General features: G+C 45.4%; 1 protein-coding gene across 3 annotated transcripts; it reads right to left on the bottom strand.

Moving 5' to 3' along the window:
* Positions 1-891: 891 nt before the first annotated feature.
* LOC132833399 (prostate androgen-regulated mucin-like protein 1 homolog) lies at positions 892-18,324 on the bottom strand. 3 transcript variants are annotated; one of them, XM_060851636.1, is made up of 5 exons: positions 17,217-18,324; positions 7,548-8,546; positions 5,588-5,666; positions 4,804-4,909; positions 892-4,603 (listed from the first exon to the last, which is right to left on the bottom strand). In XM_060851636.1, exons 1-4 carry the CDS (start codon positions 17,257-17,259, stop codon positions 4,825-4,827), a joined length of 1,206 nt encoding a protein of 401 aa, XP_060707619.1. In that variant the 5' UTR covers positions 17,260-18,324; the 3' UTR covers positions 892-4,603; positions 4,804-4,824. The 3 variants fall into 3 exon arrangements, with proteins under 3 accessions (XP_060707619.1, XP_060707618.1, XP_060707620.1); XM_060851635.1 differs by having other exon boundaries at positions 892-4,909; XM_060851637.1 differs by lacking the exon at positions 17,217-18,324 and adding an exon at positions 16,732-16,754 and having other exon boundaries at positions 892-4,909.
* Positions 18,325-19,872: the final 1,548 nt, after the last annotated feature.

Here is a 19,872-nt window from a genome sequence, read left to right as displayed (position 1 = left end):
GATCCGAACATGGCTCCGGTTCATTGTTCCTACACAGTAACCTATAGAATCCGATGGAGCGATGTAGTACAAGATGCCATGCAGGAGATTGTAAAGAATGGTTAGGATTGTAGATTTTATGTAATATTGTTACAAAAGCAAGTTGTGTTGATGGAGTTAAGCAGCAGAGCTGCAGTGTCTAATTGAATGGTGGGACTTGCTCACAATCAGCAATGGGGAACAGACTCATCTGGGGACAGAAAGTATTCACTGTTCAATTTCTATCTCCAACATTGCTCTGTTGTTGACCTTGACCAGTCCCCTTTGAGTGGATTAGATTAGATTACTAACAGTGTGGAAACAGGCCCTTCGGCCCAACAAGTCCACACCAACCCGCCGAAGCGTAACACACCCATATCTCTACATTTACCCCTTCACCTAACACTATGGGCAATTTAACATGGCCAATTCACCTAACCTGCACATTTTTGGATTGTGGGAGGAAACCTGCGCAGACACGGGGAGAATGTGCAAACTCCACACAGTCAGTCGCCTGAGGCGGGAATTGAACTCCGGTCTCTGGCGCAGTGAGGCAGCAGTGCTAACCACTGTGTCACATGCCGCCCACTGAGTGGAGTTTCCTCAGTATGTCCTCAGTCATGGTTATTATTAGACCCTACATTTAGCATAAAAAATAATCCTCATGACCATCAGAATACCCAATCCAACACTGCAGCCTTATCTACAGTTCTTCCTGTGAATATCAATCTGATCCATGAACTGAAACACTTTTCCCTTTCTTTATGAACTTCCTTAGAAGCTGAAATTTGAAATGTGAGGGTCTGGCCATAACTCGGTGTAATTACAAAGAAGTTTATTACATTCCATAAAATTTCACAATGAATCCATTAATCACACTCAAGTGATAGTCATTGCATGTTCTCTCTCAATACGTTCATTGATTGTTCACAAATAGCAAAGAGTAAGATATAAATATTTTGCAACAGGTTTCCAATTTAATATCAGTCAACTCTTTGCTCTGATACAGGTTTCCTGTGAAAGACAGTGTAGAGCTGTCTCAAAGGCCAAACAAAGCATTTACACAGACTCTTGTACATAGTGCAAATAACGTCATATATACCAGTTACAACACATTTACATTAAAAATAGCATGGTTTAATCTTTCAAAAGGGCAAGGCACATTGCAACATTCCCAGCGTGAATGTGTGCTAATAGCTCAAACATGACAAATCTTTCAGGGATCACTTTATTTTTAGGGATTTTCGTTCCTCCAAGAACTAACTAGTGCAACAGATAAGGAGAAAATCAGCCCCTTCAGCAGCGTGAGGCTATCTGAAAATGCTTCACAGTCAATGAGGTCTGTGCTGTAGCAGACACTCTGCACACATGACAATGCCTGGACTGTCTGCCCTAGTAACTCAGGGCACGGGAGAAAACTCACCTGCTCTTGTTTGAAATGATGTCACAGGATTGTTTACACTGACCTGAGGGTCCATGGGGACAGGGAGTCAGTTTTACCTCCCACCTCAAACTTCCCAAAGTGCTGTGTGCCCTCAGTGCTGAGCCTACCCTCACCCCTGGTGTGGAGGTCAGAACTCATTTGACACCAGGTTACAGTCCAACGGAGCTGCTTGTGATTTCAAATAAAGATGTTGGATTATAATCTGGTGTCATGTGACTTCTGACTTTAGCCTCACCCCAACACACCTGTACCTAATATGGCCTGAGGGGCTGTGGGTTCATCCCTTTGTGATAAATGACCTTATTATCTGTTCCTGAATGATACCAGAAACTGTAATATGTTAAGTATACCAAAAATAATTGCGAAATTCCTTTCTACTTCCTCTTTGCATCGCAAGGAAATTCCCGATCTACTGTCATGTCAGTCATGGAGATGTACAGCATGGAAACAGACCCTTCGGTCCAACCCATCCATGCTGACCAGACATACCAACCTAATCTAGTCCCACCTGCCAACACCCAGACCATATTCCTCTAAACCATTCCTATTCCTATACCCATCCAAATGCCTCTTAAACATTGTAATTGTACCAGCCTCTACCACTTCCTCTGGCAGCTCATTCCATATACGTACCACCCTCTGTGTGAAAGAGTTGCCCCTTAGGCCCCTTTTATATCTTTCCCCTCCCACCCTAAACCTATGCCCTCTTGTTCTGGACTCCCCCACCCCAGGGAAAAGACTTCACCTTTTTACCCTATCCATGCCCCGAATGATCATGTGCAATCATTCTGTACTTATGATAAAACCTCGTTTAATGTATATTCAGCAACACTTCCTGATTCCCTCTCAGACTGAGATTATAGGCTCACGCTGTTTGAATCCAGCACCGTGTGAGAATTTACCTGGTAGTTCAAACACCATCCTCACGATTCCTGGATTATAAACTTTGGCCAATTAATTCTACTGTCAAAAATGATCATTCAGAACTCCAGATTGTATCTGGTAAGGAGTTATCTGAACTGGAGGAGGCCTTTCAACCTTCTGCCTTGTCCTGCTATTCCATTAGTTGATCTGTACTTTAACCAATCCATCCAAGTTGATTGTGTCGACCTTTAACCTCACAATCTAAATAACATATCATTGCTACCCATTGCAAAACAATGATATCATGGAAACACTCGTGAGACCGCAATAAGAATTTAATCAGCTGGGTTGATCAGCTCAGGCTACAAAGAGGGTCTGTAAAGTTGCCACTTCTGCCCTCCAACCATTAGGATTAGTTTGGATGAAAAATGGGTGTTTATTTCCCCACCGACTTAATTGGGCCAAAGTCAGGCACAAAGAGGCTGCGGTGCTGGAGCAGGTGTGTTCAGTTTCAGTAAACAGCAGACACTGGGCCAGGACCCAGGGGCTGAGGTGAGGCTGTTTCCTGTTTCAGCATCATCTGTTTGGGTGACAGTTCTGGATGTTGGGTCACTAACTCAGGCATGACATATCCCTGGAGATTTTATCACATGAATTCCCACCTCAAACGGGGGAGGTGATAATGTCACTGGATTAGGAATCCAGAACCCCAGCTTGATGTTCTGGGAACATGGTGAATGGTGGAAATTTGAATTCAATAAAAGTCAGGAATAGATATATAAAGTGGCCGAGTCATGCTGGTTGGCATAAAAACCCATCAAGTTCACGAATATCCTTCAGGAAACTTCTATCCTTACCTGGTCTGGCCTACACATGACTCCTGACCCACAGCAATGCCCTCTGGACAATTAGGGATAGTAGTAAATGCTGACCAACCAGTGACACCCACATCCCGTGAATGAATCAATATTAATAGCTCCTGTTCCTCTTTCTCATTTCAAAAAGAACTCTGTCCTTGCTGTGCTCCTCAACCTGCCCCAATCTGTCCATTGTGATCAGTTTCTGTTAATCACATCACTTTGCTAAATAACTTAGTCTCATCAGCAAATCTCGTGTCATCTGACCTGCTGCATCATTTACAAGATTTATTTCCCAAGTACCATCCCGTGATCCTGCTGTATTTTATGAGGTTGTGTATTTCTGGAAGTGTAACTGGAATTTGCAAATGAATACTGGCTTGGGTTCCAACAGCTTAAAAATATCCAGTCATCTGACTGAACTATAAGTTACTGCCTCCACACACTGTGTAGCTGACATGAAATACATTAAATAATCAGCCAAGTTTTTAAACAGTCTGTTTCAATTGATTCTGCTTTTTTAGAAACCTCAGTGATTTGCATGTAAGATATCACACAAGACTTATATTGAAATGATTATCAAAACAACACCTAACCACTTCCTATCAATTTCTGACCACACATTATTTCACAGATTCATCAAGTTATTGTAACTGTGGGGTATTTTCATAGTTATTGGAGGCAGTAATTAAATGTCCTTTAGGGAAGGAAATGAGCCATCCTTACCTGGCCCAGCCTAAATGTGACTCCAGGCCCATAGCAACGTGGGCGACTCTTGATTGAAATGGCTGAACAAGCCACACAGTTCAAGGGCAACATGGATGGGCAACACATACTGACATTACCACTGTCACCATGAAGGAATTTGAAAAGAAATGATTCTCAAAAACTGTGAAGGAGGGATTTGGTCATGTACCCGTGGCAGCATGGATCCTTGTCAACAGTATGTAATGCCAGGGGAACTGCTGAAGATGGTGCTGCGTTAAACCTCAAAATCCCCATCTCTCATTTATCGCCGTCAAAGCTCTGGGCTGGAAACTGAACTGCGATGAAATTACTTTTGGAAAGTCAACGCTGAGTTATGAGTAACCTGGTGACAGCCACACACACACACACAGTTATACAGCAAGACAGAAACCTGAACAGGAATTCCATTCAAGAGTCACAATTCCTGGAATCTCTTAGTTGATCACCAATCCAGGTTTCAAAATAAAATTGAAGTCTCGTGAAGATGTTCAAAATGTGTCAGCAGCACACTGAATCTTATTTCAGTCCCCTGTAATCATTTCAATGTTGTTTTTTGTTTGGTGGTGTTTGTATAGAAGGACTGCTGAGAACAGGAATTACTGCAGCACTAACATCATCCTTAACTTAGGAATACTCGGAAAATCTTCATTTGTCTCAACTATTTACTGCATCTCTTCGTCATGATGATGATGATGATGTGTGTGAGGAATCCACCATTTTGCATAACAGAGGGAATTCAGAAGAGGATGAACAAATTTAAATCAGAACAAAATAAATGGGAAGAAATCGAAGAAATTCAATTATGTTTGGCCAAGTTTTCTCAACAAATAAAAAAAACAACACTTTTCATTAGATGGTTGGATAAAAACAAACCTAGAAAGCCAGTGTGTCTTCTTAAGAATCATCATACAAAGGGTTATTGTAATTACCCCATGTCCCATAGTCCTGATCATCCAGCAGTCGTCCATACCCAGAATTTCTACAAGAAATGAGAGATATCTTTGAGAGGGCAACCTATAAGTTGTAACATAATTCTCCAATTATCTTGAAAGCACACATTAGAGCACATGTGTATTGTTGAGAAATAGGTAAGAGATTAAAATCTTTCATCTGACACTTCATCAGGACCAAGGCAAGACTGACAGATTCCAAAGGGAACACCAAAAAGCACACAGCTTGGCTCTTCCCCAGTATTACTCAAGTTTTGTATCACCAAAGGATCAATTATTTTTAATCAAATCAATTTGATGAAAAATTGTTATTCATTTTACAATGAATCATTATAAGAATTTCAGCTCACATAACTCTGCGTGGCTGGCAATGCTAATATTGTAAGCACTTTCTCCTTCTAACAAAGCTACTTTGCAATTTCAAACAACTCTCTTAAATCTTCACCTCTGATTTAAGGAGTTAAAGCCCAGCTTTTCTCCTGTGTTAAAATGGAGAAAGCATAGTATGTAAAATCCCAAAGGATGTGACAGAGCCATTACCAAAAAATAAAACTGCACTGAAGCCTTCGCTCCAGACCAGGCAACATTCTGGTAAATCTCCTCTGCAGCTTTTCCAATTCTTCCACATCCTTCCTGTAATGGGACGACCAGAACATAGTGTAACTGGATGGTTTATCAGTGACAGACAGAATTCATGTGGCCTTTACCTTAATTTAAAGTAGATGAATCCTCCAAGTAAGACCAACACTGCTAAGATAACCACTACAGAGACTGCTGCTACACTTCCTGGGGGAGGAAACAGAAACAAGCACATGGGTGAGTGTTACAAAAACTTGCAAATGCAGAAATTTCTTCAGCATTTACATAAGGAAAGAAATAGAAGTAATTTCAACTGATTATAAACATTGAGATATAAGGATGGCACGCTGGTTCAGCGGTCAGCACAGCTGTCTCACAGCACCAGGGACCCGGGTTCGATTCCAGCCTCAGGTGACTGTCTGTGTGGAGTTTGCAAATAGAACATAGAACAGAACAGGCCCTTCGGCTCTCAATATAGCACTGACCTGTGAGCTAATCTAAGCCCATCCCCCTATGCTTTCCCATCATCATCCATGTGCTTATCCAAGGATTGTTTAAACGCCCCTAATGTGACTGAGTTAACTACATTGGCAGGTAGGGCATTCCACACCCTTACCACCCTCTGAGGAAGGAATCTGTCTTAAATCTATCACCCCTCAATTTGTAGCTATGCCCCCTCATACAAGCCGATGCCATCACCCTAGGAAAAAGACTCTCACTGTCCACCCTATTTAATCCTTTGATCATCTTGTATGTCTGTATCAAATCTCCTCTTAGCCTTCTTCTCTCCAATGAGACAGACCCAAGTCTCCCAGCCTTTCCGCATATAACCTTCCCTCCAGACCGGGCAACATCCTGGTAAATCTCCTCTGCACCTTTTCCAATGCTTCCACATCCTTCCTGTAATGGGGTGACCAGAACTGTACACAATATTCCAAGTGCAGCTGCACTCACATTTTGTATAGTTGCAGCATGACATCACGGCTCCGGAACTCAATCCCTCTACCAATGAAACCTAACACACTGTATGCTGCCTTAACAGCATTATCAATTTGGGTGGCAACTTTCAGGGATCTATGTACATGGACTCCCAGATCCTTCTGCACATCAACACTACCAAGAATCTTTCCATTGACCCAATATTCTGCCTTCCTGTTAGTCTTCCCAAAGTGAATCACAAAATTCTCCCTGCATCTGCGTGGGTTTCCTCCAGGTCATAGAATGTACAAATCACAAAAAGGCTATTGATAAGGACTGCAAAAGGTGCAGGCAACAGTTTACAAGGGATGAAATCAGAACTGAGAGGCTATGACTCTGAGGAAAGACTGAAGTGTCTGGGCCTCTGTACTCTAGCTGAGGGATAATCTGATAGAGGTCTTTCAAATTGTGAAGGAGTTTGTAAGGATGGATGTATAGAAAGAATGTTTCCACTTGTGGGAAAGTCATTGATGAAGGTAAAAGAGTCACTAATAAGCCCAATGGGGAATTCAGGAGAAGTCTCTTTAACCAGAGACCGGTGAGAATGAGGAACTCACTCACACACAAAGTGGTCAAAGTGAATGGTAATGTTAACCCTAACCCTGTTTCTAAAGGGAAGCTAGATTGGCAGAAAGTGAGGAAAGGATGAGAGAAATGTCAAAAATCAGACCACACCAGGTTAGACACCAGGTTCATTTGGAAGCACTAGCTTTCGGAGTCTGCACCTTCATCAGGTGGTTTAAGCTTCATAACCATCTGATGAAGGAGAGATGGTCCGAAAGCTAGTGCTTTCAAATAAACCTGTTGGACTATAACCTGGTGTTGTGTGATTTTTAGCTTTGTACACCCCAGTCCAACACTGGCACCTCCACATCATGAGAGAAATGTGTGATAGGGTGAGATGAATAAATTGAAGGGATGGAAGTTTCTGTAGGCCATGACTAACAGCTGAACAGTGTTTAGCTGTGATGCACATTCCATATGGTTCCATGTCAAAGTTGCAGAATACATGGCTGTAACACATGATCAATTTTGCTAACAATTAAGCTAAAACCTACTCAAGTATCTATTTCTGTTCATGAGGCAGCAATGAGGATTGTTTTCACTCACCTGCACTCGAATGGTTTGGGAATCCTTCAGTGTTTGCAGTGGATTCCTGGGTTGGACGGGTTGCTGTGTTGACAGAGGTTTTTGAAGTCAGTTCAGGTAAAGCTGATGGTGTTGGAGTCGACAATGAAGACAAAGAGGTTGAGATCACAGCAACTGTTTCCTTTTCACTCATGACAGAAGTGGTTTCCAATGTCGTCATGCTGGTTTCTGTCTGGGGTGCAGTGGAAGTTACAGTTGGTACAGATGTTGGTTCGGTTTGTTGATTGACAGTGCTGGAAGTCTCTGGTAGACTTGTAGTAGCTACGGTCTGGGCAATGGTTGAACTGAACTGTGTACTCGATTTTCCTGCAGTTTGGACTGAAGTAGATGCTGGGAGCACTTGGACTGGGGTAGATAACTGTCCTAAACTTGTAGACGCGTTGAAAGTTGACGTTGACGTTGGTACATTGATAATTGTTGACTTTGATGGTGGTGTGCTGATGTCAGTTGATGGGGATAAACTTGAAGGAGGCTGTGAGCTCACTGTAGTTTGGGAAGTGGCAGCAGTTGGTGATGTAGAGAATTGATCTGTTTTTTGGGCTGAGGTTGATATGGACAATGATGGACTTGTATCTGTTGAATAATTTAAAGTTGACTGTGGCTTACTTGTAGCATCTGTTGTCCCTGTTTCAAATATAAGGACTTGTTGGGAATGTGTAGCAACATCCTTGGTATCTCTTACTGTTGTCACTGTTGATAACCCTCTAGTAGTGATTGAGTTTGTTGAAGTAGATCTCTCTGTGCCAGCAGCGTTGGTGCTTGTGGATACTGTAGCAGCAAGGCTGGATGCAGTACCTTCATGGGGTCCATTGGCACTCGATACAGTGTCGGTTGTAAGTGATGTTTGGGTGGCAGATTGAGAGATGATAAATGGACTTGCCTCTGAACCATTTCTGGGTTCCAAACTCAGGGACACTGGTTCTGTTGTATGTTCTGTCATTGAAATCCTAAAACTAAACGCTGCAAAGTAAACAGAATGAAGTTGCTGAACAGAATCAGTTTGGAAAATAATCTGCAATTCTTGGAGAAGATTCAGAGCAGCTTTTACTCAATTAGGTCAGGAGATGAGGGTTCTTGAGTTAGCTACAGAGACTGGTGGAGCTGCAGTTGTTTTTCCTGTCTATGTGTCTGGATTCTCGAAATGTAGGAGAATGGGAGGCGATCTGACTGAAGTGTACAAAACTCTTCCAGAACTGGACAAGGGCAGAGGGATGTGAATCTAGAACCAGGCAACACAGTCTCAGAATAAGAGTTAGGTTATTTCAGACAGGAGAGAGGAGCAATTTCTTCACTCAGAGGGTGGTACACCTTTGGAATTCTCTATCCCAATGGGGGTTCATTCATTGAGTTTGTTCAAGGCAGACATTGATAGTTTCTAGATATTGAAGATATCGAGGGATAGTGGGATAGTGTAGGAAAATGGGCATTGAGGTCAAAGATCATCCTTGATCTAGGTGAGGGCAGAACAGCCTCAATGAGTTGAACAGCCTCGCCCTGTTCCTACAACTTGTGTTCCTTCGAGTGAGAGGGTTTTGATGGAGGTGTACAAAATAATACAAGGGTTTTAATTGACAGTGGTTAGCACTGCTGCCTCACAGCACCAGAGACCCGGGTTCAATTCCCGCCTCAGGCAACCGTCTGTGTGGAGTTTACACATTTTCCTCGTGTCTGTGTGGGTTTCCTCCGGGTGCTCCGGTTTCCCCCCACAGTCCAAAAAATGTGCAGGTCAGATGAATTGGCCATGCTAAATTGCTCGTGGTGTTAGGTGAGGGGGTAAATGTAAGGGAATGGGCCTGGGTGGATTGCTCTTTGGAGGGTCTGTGTGGACTTGTTGGGCCGAAGGGCCTGTTTCCACACTGTAAGTAATCTAAAAAAAAATGAAGAGAAACTATTTCTATGGCCAGGAGGGATATGGGTTGAAGCTAATTTCAGAAATTGTAGAGATTGGCCTTAGGAGATTTTATTTTACAACGTGTGTTGTGATCTGGAATGCTCTGTCTAAAAAGGTGTAGATAGCAGATTCAACAGAAACTTCCAGGTGGGGCAATGGGTTAATACACGAAAAAGCAGGCAATGATGGAAGCGCAGGAGGTGTGGGACAAATTGGATAGTTTATGTTGGCACAAACACGACGGGCCAAATGGCCACCAATCAATGACTAAGAAACATAGCTGTGAATTGCACTGAGTGGAATTGCATGAGTTAATTTGTCATGATTTGGCAAGACATGGATATAGCTAAATCGTAAGGAAGCAAGCTATAAACATTTACTGTGGTTATTACAAAGTTCAATGCTCCAATGACATCAATCAAATCAGATTAACAAAATTATTATCATCTCAGTGACTAAGCAGAAGTCATACATTTATGAAACTTTTTTAAAGTTACAATACTAACACATATCTTGTCGTGAGTTGTGCTATTCACTCTAGCATTTGTGAGAAGCGCCAGTATTTGCTGTTCTATCTAGTGTGACCCTCACATGTAACTGTGACTGAATATTCATACCTCTCACACAAAGCTCTCCAAATATAACATGAGCAAACATATCTTTGAGGTAAAGTTTGTTACAAATCATTTGATTTCTTTATTTCACAGCAAGTAAATATTAAGAGTAATAGTGGCACAGTGGTTAGCACTGCTGCCTCACAGCGCCAGAGACCCGGGTTCAATTCCTGCCCTCAGGTGACTCTGTATGTGGAGTTTGCACATTCTCCCTGTGTCTGCGTGGGTTTCCTCTGGGTGTTCTGATTTCCTCCCACAATCCAAAAATGTGCAGGTTAGGTGAACTGGCCAGGATAAATTGCCTGCAGTGTTAGGTGAAGGGGTAAACGTAGGGGAATGGGTCTGGGTGGGTTGCGCTTCGGCAGGTCGGTGTGGACTTGTTGGGCCGAAGGGCCTGTTTCCACACTGTAATCTAATCCGTTCACTCAAACAGTTACCAGGACACCAAGGACTACATTATAAGGAGGGGACTCTTTCTTTTGTTCATGCACAGGACATAGCTTTCACTGGCAATGGCACCAATCATGGTTGGCCCTAGTTGTTCTCAAAGTATTGACAATAAGCTACCTTTTTGACAAACAAATTAAGAGCCAACGCATTGCTGTGGGCCTTGGGTCACATCTAGGTCAGCCTGGGTAAGGACCATGAAATCATAAGAAATAGGAGCAGAAGCAAGCCATTCGGCCCATCGGGTTTTCTCTGCCATTCGATCATGGCTGATATGTTTCTCAATCCCATTCTCCTGCTTTCTCTCCATAACTCTTGACCCTGTTACTAACCACGAACCTGTCTATCTCAGTCTTAAAGACACTCAATGATGACCTCGACAGCCCTCTGCAGCAATGTGTTCCACAAATTCACCCCCGCCCCCCACCACTGCCCCTGGCTGAAGAAATTCCTCCTTTTCTGAGTTCTAAAGGGTCATTCTTTTACTCTGAAGCTGTGCCCTGAGATCTTGGTGTCTCCTATTAATGGAAATCTTCTCCATGTCCACTCGATCCAGGCTGTCAGTATTCTGTCAGTTTCAATCAGATTCCCCCCTCATCTTTATAAACTCCATTGAGCACAAACCCAGAGTCCTCAACCAGTCTTCTTCTGCCTTTTCATCCCCGGGATTGTTCCTGTAAACCTCTTTTGGATCCCCTCCAATGCTGGCACATTCTTAGACACGGGCCCAAAACTGCTCACAATATTCCAAAAGGATGGCAGATTTCCTTCCCTTCAGGACATTCACAAACAAGATGTAGGTTTCCAACAATTGTTGAAAGATTTGTTGACACCATTACTAGACTAATTTTGAATGCCACTTTTAAAATTACGAATTGAATTTTTTAGTTCCAACCAGCTACTGTGAAAGGATGGGAACTCATTCCCCAGAGCCTTATCCTAGTACTCTGTACTTCTAGCCCAGTGACATTGCCCCAACATCAACACTGCCCCAGCTTGCTCTGTAACTAACTGAAGGCTATCGTAGTTGCTTTCCCACATTCGGCACGGCACGGTGGCACAGTGGTTAGCACTGCTGCCTCACAGCGCCTGAGACCCGGGTTCAATTCCCGACTCAGGTGACTGACTGTGTGGAGTTTGCACGTTCTCCCCGTGTCTGCGTGGGTTTCCTCCGGGTGCTCCGGTTTCCTCCCACAGTCCAAAGATGTGCGGGTCAGGTGAATTGGCCATGCTAAATTGCCCATAGTGTTAGGTAAGGGGTTAATGTAGGGGTATGGGTGGGTTGCGCTTCGGCGGGTCGGTGTGGACTTGTTGGGCCGAAGGGTCTGTTTCCACACTGTAAGTAATCTAATTCAGTGAGAATTCAGCACTGGGTTCTAAAGGTTCAGACACAGATGAGACTTGGAGCCAACATTTCATGCCATTTATATACAAGTGAAAAATACCTACCCCACAGTGATGATTGGATACACCAGGAATACTGGTTCTGTAATAGGTTACACGCACACTGAGCCAGTTATTGGCTGGCTATGCCATTTCACAGCACTGTGTTACCCAGTCAAACAGCAAGAGCTCTCAGTATTCAGAAAGGTTCCATTCCTCAGCACAGCACAAGAAATGGGGAACTGCCTTCTAATTTCTGTGTCCTATTCTCCTGCACAGCAAGGCTTCAATATATGGTCAAACCTTTGCTTGATTTGCCTATGTATGTCCTTTGCCTGTGACACTCATCTCACTCACAGATTTCATTCCGAAGATTTGTTTCCTCCCCTTGCTCTCAGCTAATTCACTTTTTCAGTGACGGCATTAAGGCAGGTTGGTGTGATTTGACTGTGCAGGATCACCTACCACAGAAAGCGGTGCAGGCAAAACCACTGAATTTTGTTTTAGATAGAGGAGTTAGATATGGTTCTTATTGCAAAAGGGACAAAAGGGGATGGGGATGAAAGCAAGAACAGGGGACTGCGTTGGATGATCAGCCATGACCATATTGAATGGCAGAACAAATTCAAAGGGCTGAATGGCCTACTCCTGCTACTATCTTCTACATTTCTAAGTGTGCACCGGGGTAATTTGGGAGTTGGGGATTAACACCGCCTGTCTGCTTTCCCTTTGTTCCTCATACCCTGCTTCAAAGCGAATTCAGTGAAAAACGTTCCACCATTGTTTTGACAGTTTCCAATCTCTCTTAAATCACTCAAACTTTGCAAGAGTGAAACATTTTTATTCCCGTGTTGTGGGGTGAGGTTTTCCCTGTGTGATCAGTAGGCTGCATTCACCTTTGTCTCACCTCTGGATAGATGGGTGTAAGATTTGAAATCAGTCCCAATGGTGTGAATTTCTGTCCCTGTATCCCCTGCTCCCCTTGCTCCTCACTAACATTGCCAGGAGACATGACAACAGGCTCACCCTCACAACCTGCCCCTCCAGCATTTGTCCTGACAGCTTGATGAAGCCCAATCTGAGTGCGTTCAAACAAATCTTAACCTCCAGCAGCTGCACCTTGGGACGGCTGAGTCATTCTCTACTGAGTCCATCATGAACTCCATTCCCTGGTCTCAGATACAAGCCTCACCTCCTCTACCCCAGCCACAGTGGGGAACACAGCCTGTTTACTGTGTCAGTAACTGGTGACTTTGTGCAGATGTTTAGATTCCATATTCTCCTTATCTTTGCTTGTTTTGACCTCAATGACATTCCCCAATTCTGAATCTTAGTCGAACACACTGTCCCTGAGACATCTGTCTTTCTCAATCATGATGTGGAGGTGCTGGTGTTGCACTAGGGTGGACAAAGTTAAAAATCGCACCACACCAGGTTGTAGTCCAACAGGTTTATTTGGAAGCACTAGCTTTCGAAGCGCCGCTCCTTCATCACCTGAATAAACCTGTTGGATTATAACCTGGTGTTTTGTGATTTTTAACTGTCTCGATCATAGCTCAGTCGAGAGCTGACTCAGTTCCTCAGGGTCGGAATGCCTTGGGTTTAAATCCTAGAGAAGGAAATCTCGGCTGACATTCAAATGCAGTACTGGGGCCGGTGCCATCTTTCTGAAGAGATTTTAGACTGGGGTCCTGCGTGGTTTCTCGGGGGGCTTTAAAGGATCCGGTGGCATTATTTACAGGTCAGTGGGGTTCTCTCTGTTGTCTTGACGTCAATATTTATCCTTTAACCAATATCACCAGGAAATTCAGATTGTCTGATCATCATCTTGATTATCCCAATGCACTCCCAGTTGGTAACCCACATCACCCCCTCCTCAAACTTGTGCTCTTCCAAAACCCTGCCACCTGTTTTCACATTTGCACACGTTGTGTTCCCTATTATCTCTGTGCTTTGAGCTACGATGGCTTCTGGGACAAGTGGGTGTGTGGAGTGTGCTGAGTCAGAGGGCCAGGCACTACTGGAGCTGCTATGTCTCCAAATGACTCTCCTGTTATATCAAACAACAGCACATTGGTTCTCAAGTGCTTTTGGATAGCACTGAAAGTCCCAATGGTGTGAATTTCTGTCCCTGCATCCCCTGCTCCCCTTGCTCCTCACTAACATTGCCAGGAGACATGAGAGCAGGGACAGCTCTGAAAGGTACTTTATAAATGCAAGCTCTTTGTTTCCAAATGCTATTCAATGAGTATTGTCAATCTGGAAAGGAGTAGATAAAACATGGATACAGTCAGGTGAGGTTTTAAAGTAATCACATCACTACCACGCAGATATCTAATTTTTAAAAAGCTATTCATGGATGTGAGTATCATTGGCTGGGTGTGCAGTCACATGTAGGCCACACCAAGAAAAGATGGCAGATTTCCTTCCCTAATGAACCAGTTGGGTTTTTTGCGACAATGAACCTCTAGAGTTACCTCAAGAGCAGCTTTCTTGAAGTAAATTATCTAATTTAGCTATCTACCACAGTGGGATTTGAACCCCTGCCCCTCCCCCACCAAGGGCTAGAATTACTTGTTTAGTGACATTACCACTACACCAGCCCCACTCACTACGTGAGTAAGTAAACACGTGGGTGATCAATATCAGAGATCCCCTCAAATATCAGCTGTAAAACCATTGACAAACAGGATGCTGATGAGAATGTGAATGTTTCAGACTGTTAACTTACTCTGTCACAGGGTCAAAAGCTGAAAATGTGTTGCTGGAAAAGCGCAGCAGGTCAGGCAGCATCCAAAGAGCAGGAGAATCGACGTTTCGGGCATGAGCCCTTCTTCAGGAATGAAGCCCTTCCTCATTCCTGAAGAAGGGCTTATGCCCGAAACGTCGATTCTCCTGCTCCTTGGATGCTGCCTGACCTGCTGCGCTTTTCCAGCAACATATTTTCAGCTCTGATCTCCAGCATCTGCAGTCCTCACTTTCTCCTCTGTCACAGGGTCATCGAGGTGAAACTTTGCCCTGGTTTCTCTCTCCATCGATACTGAAAGCATCTGCACCCCAAATGGGTCAGTGGCCCCTCTGTAACTTTAAACAGCATGTGTTGTCCTGTGCTCTTATTTGCTGACAGCTATTTTGCAATTATAGTTACACTAACTGACATAAACCATCCAGCTTAACACAAACTAGTATTACCAGTCTTGCAGGAAGCAACATCCGACTTTCCTTTTACATAGCGCCTGTGGCATGCTGCACAGAGCTGCTTGTGTGGCACAATCTCATACTGAGCCACCCAGGTTCAGTTAACAGGGCATTGGTGAGGCTGTGTACTGGACTGGTCAGCCGTATTTACAGAAGGATGGTCATGCGTTGGAAACAGCTCAGCCATGGTTTACTCGACTAATCCCTGGGATGAACAAATTGATTGGGTGGGTGTGGAAAAGAGATTTGCTGTATGGGAGAATGCAGACCTAGCAGTCACCCATTTAAAACCAAGATGAAAAACAATTAACTTCCCTCAGAGGGTTCTGAGTCTTTGGAATTCTCTTCCTCAGGATGGAGCAGGTGTAGAATCTGTAAATATGTTCAAGGCTGAGGTTGATAAACCTGCAAGACCATAAGACATAGGAACAGAAATAGGCCATTCAGCCCATCAAGTCTGCTCGACCATACAATGGATGATCTGATAATCCTAAACTCCACTTTCCATCCTTTTTCCCATAACCCTTGATTTCCTTCCTGATTAAATATCTGTCTTTCTCAGCCTTGAATATACTCAATGACCCAGTCTAGATAACTCTCTGGATAAAGAATTCCACAGATTCACTCCCCTCTGAGAGAGAAGAAATTCGTCTTCACCACCTTTGTCTTAAATTCCTCCTTATCTCCGTCTTAAATGTGCAACCTGTATTTTGAACTTGTACTCTCTGGTTGAAAACTCTCTCACTGGGGAAACACCTCTCCATACTTACCCTGTCAATTCCCCAAAGAATCTTGTATGTTTCAACGAGGTGGCCTCTCACTCAGCTAAATTCCAACATGGACAGGCCCAAAAGAGCACAAAACTGCTCACAATATTTCAGCTGTGGTCTGACAAGTGCTTCATACACTTTCAGCAAAACCTCCCTACGTTTATACTCCACTTCCTTTAAAATGGAGACCAATATTCCAGTTACCTTCTCTATCACCCGTTGAACTTGGATGCTAGCTTTTTATGATTCACACATAAAGATCTCAAATCCCTCCGTTCTGTAGCTTTCTGCAGTCTTTCTCCATTTAACTCATATTTAGCTTCTCTACTCTACCTACCAAAGTGCATACCCTCACATTTCCCCATATTCCGTCTGCCAAGTATTTGCCCACTTGCCTCTATGCTACTTTCTCCCCACCCCTACCCTCCTCTAGCTTATCTCTCCACGCTTCAGGCTCACTGCCTTTATTCCTGATGAAGGGCTTTTGCCCGAAACGTCGATTTTGCTGCTCCTTGGATGCTGCCTGAACTGCTGTGCTCTTCCAGCACCACTAATCCATAACCTGTCTACAGTATAGCCCTCTGCAGATTCATTGTACCATCCCCACCAATTGCTTTCCCACCTGGTTTTGTATCATTGACAAATTTGGTGCTAGTCCATTCACTTTCCTCATCCAGGTCATTGAGATCCATAGTAGCCCCCATCCCGACTTGGGGAATTACTTTGCAATCCTCTCTATCCAAACTGGTATACCACCACGGACACCATGGGCATTAATGACGTAGCTATAAGTGTGATACTTTATCAAACACCATCTGAAAATCCAAATATATTACACCTACCATTCCCCCTTTATCAATCCTGAATGTTGCCTTCTCAAAGAACTCTAGAACATGTTCAATTCTTGAGAACCAGGGGGATGCAAGATGATCAAGATATACATGAATGTCGAGCTCAGGTTAAAATCGGATCAGCTCTGACCGTGTTTAATGGTGGGGAAGGCTCGAAGGGCTGAATGGCCTACTCGTTCGTTGTTTGTATGTCAGAGGTCTGTTTGAAAGAAGGGGGAAGAGAGGTGGAGATGTTTAGGGAAGGATTCCACATGCTTCAAGGCACAGTCACCAATAATACACTGAACTGAACTGGAGAGAGATGGAGACCTTTGGGTGGGGGGTGTTATGGAGTAATTCACTCTCTCCATTGGATACCCCACATTCATCTAACTACCCCAGTGACCATCCAGACAGCTCAATGTCACCGACCCTCCCCCTCAGGTTGGGTTAACTGGTTAAGCTGGTTAACTGAGACCATTCGTGCAGCAACTCACCTGCAGTTAGCAGCCAAGTAGCCAGGGCAACATTGCAGAGCATTGCTGCAGCCAGAGAGCCTGGGGAGGACAGCTGACAGTCCGGGGAGAGAGAGACCCTGGAGCCGGGGGGTGGGGAAGCACAGCCCGGGGAGAGAGAGAGACCCTGGAGCCGGGAGAGCAGCTGCACACACTGCCGGAGGGAGCTTCAGGCAATCCGCTTCCAGTCCGGATCAACCCGCCCGGGCACCAGATCCAGAATGCGGGGATCCTGTCCTTTACAGTCCTGCTGGGATCCGGTGAACTGGGATCCGTTGTGTCTCTGGGATCCTGTGTGTTGCTGGAGGTCTGACAGATCCTGATGTGTCTGTGTCTCCACCCTGTCTCCGCCCTCTCCTGCTCTCTCTGTTTCTCTGTCTCTCACTCTCTGTGTGTCTTTCTCACGCTCTGTGTGTGTGTCTCTCTCACACGTTCTGCTTCTTTCTGTCTCTCTCTCACACTGTGTGTGTCTTTCACACTCCTCTCTCTGTGTCTCTGCCTCTCACTCTCTCTTTCTCTGTCTCTCTGTTTCTCTCTCACACACACAGTCTTTCTCTCACACACTCTGTCTCTCTCTCTCTGTGTCTTTCTCTCTCTCTATGTCTGTCTCTCTCTCACACACACTTTCTGTCCCTCTGTGTCTCTCGGTCTCTCTCACACACTGTCTCTCTCTCTCTCTGTCCCTCTTTCTCTCTGTGTCTCTCTGTCTCTATCTCTCTCTCACACTCTGTCCCTCTCTCTGTCGCTCTGTGTGTGTGTGTGTGTGTTTCTCTCTCTGTCCCTCTTTCTCTCTGTGTCTCTGTCTGTCTGTCTCTCTCTCTGTGTTTCTCTGTCTGTCTGTCTGTCTCTCTCTCTGTCTCCCTCCCTCCCTGGAGTGAGCAGCGTGCCTGCTCTCCGCGGGGATTCCTGATGAACTGTTCCTTTACTGAAGCCGATCGGAAAATGAAACAGAAACAGTTTCCCCAAACAGTGCCATGGACATGCCTTGAGGAAACAACACAGAAGCGCTTCACAGGAGGCTCCCAAGCACGAGGATGTCACCTAGACAGGGGACGAAACGTCTGCAACACAAATTCCCAGCTCGGCGAACAGAACCACAACTACATTGGAAATGGAGCAACCAATTAGAGCGAAGCAGCATACCGCACCCAGCAATGTGACAAGAACAAATCATCAGCCACTATTCCCAGCTCAGTCGTTATTTCTCAGAGATAGAAGTAGGCGAGGATATTGTCCTCTTGAACCACCCTACCTGTCCATCTTCCTTCCCACCTATCTAATCCACCCTCCCATCCAACCTATCGCCATTACCCCCACCTCTATTTACTTATCGCCTTCCCAGCTACCTGCCCTCAGCCCCACCCCCTCCCATTTATCTCTCACCTTCCACCCATCACCACTCCCCCCACCCCACCCCAGCCCACAAGCCTCATTCCTGATAAAGGGCTTATGCCTGAAGCACTCTGATCTTCAGCATCTGCAATCCTCAGATATCTCCTATTTGATTTTACCCTTATTGCAGATCTGGTCATCTTCAAAACACTGACTCTCTGACAGTGCAGCACTCCCTCAGCATTGACCCCCTGACAGTGCAGCATCCCCTCAGCACTGACCCTCCAACAGTGCGGCACTCCCTCAGCACTGACCCTCCGACAGTGCGGCACTCCCTCAGCACAGACCCTCCGACAGTGCGGCACTCCCTCAGCACAGACCCTCCGACAGTGCGGCACTCCCTCAGCACAGACCCTCCAACAGTGCAGCAGTCCCTTAGCACTGACCCACTGACAGTGCAGCACTCCCTCAGTACTGACCCTCTGACAATGCGGCACTCCCTCAGCATTGACCCCCTGACAGTGCAGCACTCCCTCAGCACTGACCCTCCAACAGTGCGGCACTCCCTCAGCACTGACCCTCCGACAGTGTGGCACTCCCTCAGCACAGACCCTCCAACAGTGCAGCACTTCCTCAGCACTGACCTTCCAACAGTGCGGCACTCCCTCAGCACTGACCCTCCAACAGTGTGTCACTCTCTCAGCACTGACCTTCCAATAGTGCATCACTCCCTCAGCACTGACCCTCCGACAGTGTGGCACTCCCTCAGCACAGACCCTCCAACAGTGCAGCACTTCCTCAGCACTGACCTTCCAACAGTGCAGCAGTCCCTTAGCACTGACCCTCTGACAGTGCGGCACTCCCTCAGCACAGACCCTCCGACAGTGCGGCACTCCCTCAGCACAGACCCTCCAACAGTGCAGCAGTCCCTTAGCACTGACCCACTGACAGTGCAGCACTCCCTCAGTACTGACCCTCTGACAATGCGGCACTCCCTCAGCATTGACCCCCTGACAGTGCAGCACTCCCTCAGCACTGACCCTCCAACAGTGCGGCACTCCCTCAGCACTGACCCTCCGACAGTGTGGCACTCCCTCAGCACAGACCCTCCAACAGTGCAGCACTTCCTCAGCACTGACCTTCCAACAGTGTGGCACTCACTCAGCACTGACCCTCCAACAGTGTGTCACTCTCTCAGCACTGACCTTCCAATAGTGCATCACTCCCTCAGCACTGACCCTCTGACAGTGCGGCACTCCCTCAGCACTGACCCTCTGACAGTGCAGCATTCCTTCAGCACTGACCC

The sequence above is a fragment of the Hemiscyllium ocellatum genome, chromosome 36 (assembly GCF_020745735.1).
Source record: "Hemiscyllium ocellatum isolate sHemOce1 chromosome 36, sHemOce1.pat.X.cur, whole genome shotgun sequence".
Classification (NCBI taxonomy): Eukaryota; Metazoa; Chordata; class Chondrichthyes; order Orectolobiformes; family Hemiscylliidae; genus Hemiscyllium; species Hemiscyllium ocellatum.
Note: the sequence above shows the minus strand (reverse complement) of the source record. Positions and strands in the feature narration are given on the sequence as shown.

Excerpts from the sequence above, each read along its gene's own strand:
- LOC132833399 (XM_060851635.1), bottom strand. The coding sequence starts at position 17,259 with ATGCTCTGCAATGTTGCCCTGGCTACTTGGCTGCTAACTGCAG. Across the intron at positions 8,547-17,216 it reads TACTTGGCTGCTAACTGCAG|CGTTTAGTTTTAGGATTTCA; the intron begins GTGAGTTGCTGC and ends TTTACTTTGCAG. Across the intron at positions 5,667-7,547 it reads CCCAAACCATTCGAGTGCAG|GAAGTGTAGCAGCAGTCTCT; the intron begins GTGAGTGAAAAC and ends TTCCTCCCCCAG.